Here is a 6,678-nt window from a genome sequence, read left to right on the forward strand (position 1 = left end):
CTCGCCCTGGCTGTGGGGTCTGGGGTGTGAAGTGGGCTCAGTTCTGGGGCCCCCGGGCCCCCATAAGACTGAGCGGTGCTCAGACTGGTGTGGGGCAGGACCCGCCTCCCTGCGTTCCCCCTGGGGGGTCTGAGGTCCCGGTACCCTAGGGCTGGCCCTGGGTCAGGACCACCTTGCTTAGGCCTTGTGCGCATTGCCATGGCAACCTGGAGCCTCAAGCCCCACTGCCTCGGCCCCTCTGAAAAATTCATCAGGAAAACGTCCGTGTTTAAAAATTAACCGCAGATTGAAATATTAAAGATGAGCTGCTCTGGGCCAGGCGGGGAGGGCAGTGCATCTGGGGGTAGAGGAACCAATTCCTATCCTCCAGATCAGAGGGGATGGTCCCTTGCCTGGCCCAGTCCACACTGTCTCCTGTCCACCCTGACAGGACCCCTCTCCTTCGCATGATCCTCCAGGCCCGGCCCTCAATCCCACCAGCGGTGCACACAGGGCGGCCTGGCGTGGGAGCCTCGGCCCAGAGAAGCCAGCCCTGGGCCCCGGCTGGGAGATGGGGGGGTGGCAGGTGCCCTGGGCCAGAGGGTGCAGGGTGCAGCACAGCTGTAGCCCCCACCCTAGGGAACAAGAGTCCCTCGTGGCGCTGGCTGCTGGGCCCCTGCTGCCCTGAGGCCCTGGGCCCTGCAGCCTGACTCCTCTCTGCCCTCGCCCGTGCCAGCCTGCCCACCTGGCCCAGGTGAGCTTCGTCATCCCTGCGTTCAACTCTAACTTCACCCTGGACCTGGAGCTGAACCAGTGAGTGCTCCTGGGGGCACAGGCAGGGCGTGGGGGCCTGGCTGGCCACTGGGAGGGTGACAGTGACAGTGGTGCCTTCTGCTGTCCCAGTCACCTGCTGTCCTCTCAGTACGTGGAGCGCCACTTCAGCCGGGAGGGCGCAGCGCAGCACAGCACTGTGAGTGGGGGCTCCCCGGCTCCGAGGCCTGGGTTGGCAGTGGGCAGGGCAAGTGAACAGGGCCCCAGTACCAGCCAGCTGTGTCACAGAGTCCAGCCTGGGGTCCCGCTGCGGGCTACACAGGCTCCCTGCCCCAGGGCCCAGGCCTGGACGCAGATGAATGGGCAGCTGTGAACAGCCCCTGCCCCACCCGCCCAGTAACTGGAGCAGGAGTGATTCCCCGGAGCCAGAGTCAGTGGCAGCAAGGCGGGCCAGTCCTCTGACCCGAGCACGGCCAGGAGGACCGGCTGCCCCCCGCCCCTCCACCAGGGACCACCAGTCAAGCCAGGCCTCGGGCCGCGGCAAGTCCGGCTGTTTGGTGGGGTCTGTGGCAGTCACCTGCTGAGACACCAAGGCACGGCCAAGCACCTCCGTGCAGCCGGTGTCTGACCCACCGTCACAGGCGACTCAGCAGGTCAGGGGCAGCACTGGCCTCCAGCCATCCCGGACACAGCACATGGGCAGCTGCTGGGGGCTCCCCAGGTACCTCCTCACCAGCCCTGCTCCGCAGGGTGCTGGAGACCACTGCTACTACCAGGGCAAGCTCCGGGGCAACCCGCACTCCTTCGCCGCGCTGTCCACCTGCCAGGGGCTGCAGTGAGTAGTGTTGGGGGGTGGGGCCCTGCCGGCCCAGGGGATGGACGGTGCGAGCCCCCTCTCTCCACAGCGGGGTCTTCTCTGATGGAAACTCAACCTTCATCGTGGAGCCCCAGGTGCTGGCTGGGCCTCGGGCACCCCCCCAGGTACCCTGCCCCAGCCTTGCCCCTCTGACGCCACCTGCCGCCTCAGCAGTAACCTCAGCCTCCCTGCCCTCCTCAGTGACCCCAGCTCTGGTTCCCTGGCTGTCCCCCGGCTCCAATATCCCTGCTGTCCCCCACACGACCTCCCATGGGCTCCAGTGTCCTTTGCCCCCAGCTCTCAGGGCACCCCCAGGTCTTGACTCCAGAAATCTGAGGATCTGGGAGATCAGATCTGACATAGAGCCCTGGCTGGTTCTGGGTCACCCAAGGTGGGGTGGGGGAGGGCCGGTGGCAGACCTGTCTGGCCCCCCAAGAATTAACTCCCTTACTGCAGGGACCCCTCCCACACCTCATCTACCGGACTCCTCTCCTCCCAGCCTCCCTCGGATGCAGGGAGCCAGGTAAGGGCTCGAAGTGGGGCTGGGCAGGACTAGGCAGGCTGGGCAGCACCCTCACCCAAGTGTCCCCACAGGCTGCCTGTTTGCTGCCCACTCTGTCCCTCCAAGCCGGCCAAGGCTGAGAAGGAAAAGGCAGGTATGGGGCCCGCTCAGACCCCGGGCCGTCTCTGGGGCAAGCTCCCAGCACCTCCTGACCGTGGCATGTGCGGTCCCTGGTTGGGGGTAACCGGACTCCGCAGGGGCTGCACCAGCCCTGACTGGAGTCCACTGCAGCGTTGGGCCTGGAGGGACTGATTCCCAGGGTCCACCCACTCCCAGGTCCGCAGGGGCCACCCCACTGTCCACAGCGAGACCAAGTATGTGGAGCTCATCGTGATCAATGACCACCAGCTGGTAGGTGCCCGGCCTGGGGACGGCTTGGGGGAGCCTGCAAGGAGCCCACCGTGCTTTCTCCCCCAGTTCGAGCAGATGAGGCAGTCAGTGGTCCTGACCAGCAACTTCGCGAAGTCCGTGGTGAACCTGGCAGACGTGGTGAGCCCTGAGCCCGCCCCTGCCCCAGACCCCGCCTCCTGGAAGAGCCAGGCGTCCTGCGGCCCTGTCCAGGCCCTACCAGAGCCATCCCCCGCTCCCCTCTGGGTCCAGATATACAAGGAGCAGCTCAACACCCGCATAGTGCTGGTCGCCATGGAGACGTGGGCCGACGGGGACAAGATACAGGTGCAGGAGGACCTCCTCGAGACGCTGGCGCGGCTCATGGTGTACCGGCAGGAAGGGCTCCCCGAGCCTAGTGATGCCACCCACCTCTTCTCGTGAGTGCCACCCTGGGCACCCTGCCGCTGACGGCCCAGCCTCGTGGGCCTGCTGGACCTCGCTGCAGCCTGGCTGGGGAGCCTGGGCCCCGTGTCTGAGCCCTCCTCTGCCCTATTTAGGCCAGCTTCCTCCCTCAGGGCCAGGGGCCTCAAACCTAGGGTGGAGCCTGCAGAGGCAGGGAGGTCTCCGGGCTGACCTCAGGCCAGGGCTTCCCTCCCAAGGGAGGGCTCCGGTCTGCAGCCCGTCCTGAAGGCTTCTCCCGCAGGGGCCGCACCTTCCAGAGCTCCAGCAGCGGGGCGGCCTATGTGGGGGGCATCTGCTCGCTGTCCCGCGGAGGCGGCGTGAATGAGGTGAGCAGGGAGCCTGAGGGCTGGGCCGGGGTGTGGGGTGAAGGCAGCTGGCCTCCCTCTCCCACCCCCAGTATGGCAACATGGGGGCCATGGCGGTGACGCTGGCACAGACGCTGGGGCAGAACCTGGGCATGATGTGGAACCTGCACCGGAGCGCAGCCGGCGACTGCAGGTGCCCGGATGTCTGGCTGGGCTGCATCATGGAGGACACCGGGTGAGTGGGGGGCCGGGCCTCGGGGAGGGGCTGGGGCGCAGCGCCCACATCGCCACGGGGCGGCCCCTCGGGCCTCCCTGCGCCGGGGACCACAGCGGGCGGGCAGGAGGTGCCAGCCGCGATGCCCTCCCCACCCAGGTTCTACCTGCCCCGCAAGTTCTCGCGCTGCAGCATCGACGAGTACACGCAGTTCCTGCAGGAGGGCGGCGGGAGCTGCCTCTTCAACAAGCCGCTCAAGGTACCCCGACCCCGGCCTGACCCCGACCCCGGCCCTGACCCCGGCCTGACCCCGACCCCGGCCCCGGCCCCAACCCGGACCCCGACTCCGGCCCCAACCCTGACGCAGACCGCGGCCCTAACCCCGGCCCCGACGCCGGCCCTGACCCCGACCACGGCCTGACCCCGACCCAGGCCTGACCCCGGCCGCAGCCCTGACCCCGACCCTCACCCCGACCCTCACCCCGATCCCGCCGCCCGCAGCTCCTGGACCCGCCCGAGTGCGGGAACGGCTTCGTGGAGGCGGGGGAGGAGTGCGACTGCGGCTCTGTGCAGGTGAGCGGCGGAGGCGGGACGCGGGGCCCCGGGGCGGCCGAGGGGAGGGTGGGGTCAGCCGCCCGCCTCCCTCCTCTCCTCGCGACCCCCAGGAGTGCAGCCGGGCGGGCGGCAACTGCTGCAAGAAGTGCACGCTGACGCACGACGCCATGTGCAGCGACGGGCTGTGCTGTCGCCGCTGCAAGGTGCGCGGGGGGCGGGGCGGCAGGGGCGGGGCCTGGCGCGAGGAACGCGCCAATGGGCGCGCGGGGGCGGGGCGTCGCTGCGGCCGCCCGCTGACCCCGCCCTCTCCGCAGTACGAGCCGCGGGGCGTCTCCTGCCGAGAGGCGGTGAACGAGTGCGACATCGCGGAGACCTGCACCGGGGACTCCAGCCAGGTCCGCGGTGCTTGCAGCCTCGGTCTCCCCCGGGGGGCTCCTGCGCTCCTAGGCGCCCTCCCCGGTCGCGTCCGGCCGTGGCCGGCCGCCGCCGTGCCCACGCGTGACCTGCCGACCCCTGCGGGCCTCGCGGCCAGGCGTCGCGGCCTCGGGGTGCAGGGGACGGGGCTGGGGCTCCGGGGCCGGGGCGCAGCCCTCAGGCCGCTCTCTCCGCAGTGTCCCCCTAACCTGCACAAGCTGGACGGCTACACGTGCGACCGCGAGCAGGTAGGCGTGGCGCCCCCTCCCCGCCCGGGCCGCCCCCGGGCCCGCGCTCACCCCCGCCCCGGCCCTAGGGTCGCTGCTACGGAGGCCGCTGCAGGACCCGGGACCGGCAGTGCCAGGCCCTGTGGGGCCGTGGTGAGTGGGGCGCGGTGGGCTGGGGGCTGGGGGCCCGGACGGAGGGCTCCTCCCACGCGCCACGGCTCCAAGCCCGGCCACCAGGGCGGGGTGCGGCCCTGAGGCCGGGGCTCCCGGGTCTCCCTGCAGCGGCCGCCGATCGCTTCTGCTACGAGAAGCTGAACGTGGAGGGCACGGAGCGCGGGAACTGCGGCCGCAAGGGCTCAGGCTGGGTGCAGTGCAACAAGCAGTGAGTGCGGGCGGCTGGGGCGGCGCGGGGCTGCCAGGGCCCCGGTCACTGTGCCCCTGCCCCGCAGGGACGTGCTGTGCGGCTTCCTCCTCTGCGTCAACATCTCCGGAGCTCCTCGGCTGGGCGAGCTGGGGGGAGACGTCAGCAGCGTCACCTTCTACCACCAGGGCAAGGAGCTGGACTGCAGGTATGGCCGGCCTCGGCTGGGCGTGGAGGGACAGGTGGGGGTGGAGGACGAGGCCCCGCGCTGTCCCTTCCCAGGGGCGGCCACGTGCAGCTGGCCGACGGCTCTGACCTGAGCTACGTGGAGGACGGCACGGCCTGCGGGCCCAACATGCTGTGCTTGGGCCACCGCTGTCTGCCGGCCTCGGCTTTCAACTTCAGCACCTGCCCAGGCAGCGGGGAGCGCCGGGTCTGCTCCCACCACGGGGTGAGTGCGGGCCAGGGCCGTGGGGAGGCTGCAGGAGGGCACGGGAGTGGGGCACTGTGACCCCGGCACTTGGGAGGCTGAGGCAGGCAGGTTGCAGTTCAAGGCCAGCTTGGACTACACGGCGAGACTCTCTAAAAACCAACCTGTGACAGAAGCCCTGGCCCTGCTCACTGTGCGCCCCCCCAGGTCTGCAGCAACGAGGGCAAATGCATCTGCCAGCCCGACTGGACGGGCAAGGACTGCAGTGTCCATAACCCACTGCCCACGTCCCCACCCACTGGGGAGACGGAGCGGTACAAAGGTGAGCTGGGGCTGGCCGGACACTGTCCCTGCGACCCGGGACATCCCTGCCACCAAGCCATCTCCTCCCCAGGTCCCAGCGGCACCAACATCATCATCGGCTCCATCGCCGGGGCAGTCCTGGTCGCAGCCATCGTCCTGGGGGGCACAGGCTGGGGGTTTAAGTAAGAGACACACGGGATGCCCAACCCAGGCTCTGGGCTCTGGGGGTGGTGAGAGGCCAGCTGCTACCACTTAAAGTCATGAGCCCCGAACACTGACCCCGGGGTCCCATGTTCATACCGACTCCCAGCCCGACTGGGGGTCCCTGTCCAGAGCCGCCCCATGTCCCCTCTGGGCTTCCGGGGGAGCCGTTTGACCCCGCCGCATGCAGACCAGGGCGCCAGAGGCGGCGTTGGGGGTTGATCTGTCCCTAGTGTGCAACCATCAGGGCCGTGGGCTCTGGCTTCGGCCCTCGGGATGGGGACTGGAGGGTGACTCCTCCCTTTGCTCTCCCTGCTGGCCTCTCCGGGCACCTGCAGAAACATCCGCCGAGGAAGGTACGACCCGACCCAGCAGGGGGCAGTGTGACACTGGCCACACCACCCTCCCGCCCTGGTCATCCATCTCATCTCACGGCCCCTCTCATCCGCTGCCTGAGGAGTCCTCTGCCCGCCGCGCCATCCCGAGGCCCATCTGTCTCTGTCTCTGTGCCACCACTGTCTGACCTCCCTATTGCTGCCTGCTGGCCTGTGACTTGTGACCGGGAGTGACCTGGGCCCTGCTGCCTGGCTCCTCCCTGACACCCCCTCTCCTTCCAGGTCTGGAGGGGCCTAAGCGCCACCCTCCCCACACCTGGCCCGTGGGCCACCAGCCACCGGGGCGGCCACGTGCACGTGTCTTCCAGGTCTC

General features: G+C 69.5%; 1 protein-coding gene across 1 annotated transcript; it reads left to right on the forward strand.

Moving 5' to 3' along the window:
• Positions 1-715: 715 nt before the first annotated feature.
• Positions 716-6,453, forward strand: Adam11 (ADAM metallopeptidase domain 11; the record flags this gene model as incomplete). Its single annotated transcript, XM_013519435.1, is given in 23 exon segments — positions 716-792; positions 883-949; positions 1,500-1,585; positions 1,656-1,731; positions 2,063-2,129; positions 2,201-2,262; positions 2,445-2,519; positions 2,586-2,657; positions 2,769-2,935; positions 3,202-3,286; positions 3,358-3,500; positions 3,639-3,738; positions 3,981-4,052; positions 4,145-4,237; positions 4,349-4,429; positions 4,646-4,696; positions 4,765-4,828; positions 4,958-5,057; positions 5,125-5,244; positions 5,319-5,487; positions 5,674-5,788; positions 5,861-5,951; positions 6,309-6,453. Coding segments are annotated over 23 exon segments (2,082 nt in total), but the record flags the coding sequence as incomplete, so codon positions are not given.
• Between the last annotated feature and the right edge of the window lie 225 nt (positions 6,454-6,678).

Source organism: Chinchilla lanigera, unplaced genomic scaffold, assembly GCF_000276665.1.
Source record: "Chinchilla lanigera isolate Chin_1 unplaced genomic scaffold, ChiLan1.0 scaffold00050, whole genome shotgun sequence".
NCBI classification, from domain to species: domain Eukaryota; kingdom Metazoa; phylum Chordata; class Mammalia; order Rodentia; family Chinchillidae; genus Chinchilla; species Chinchilla lanigera.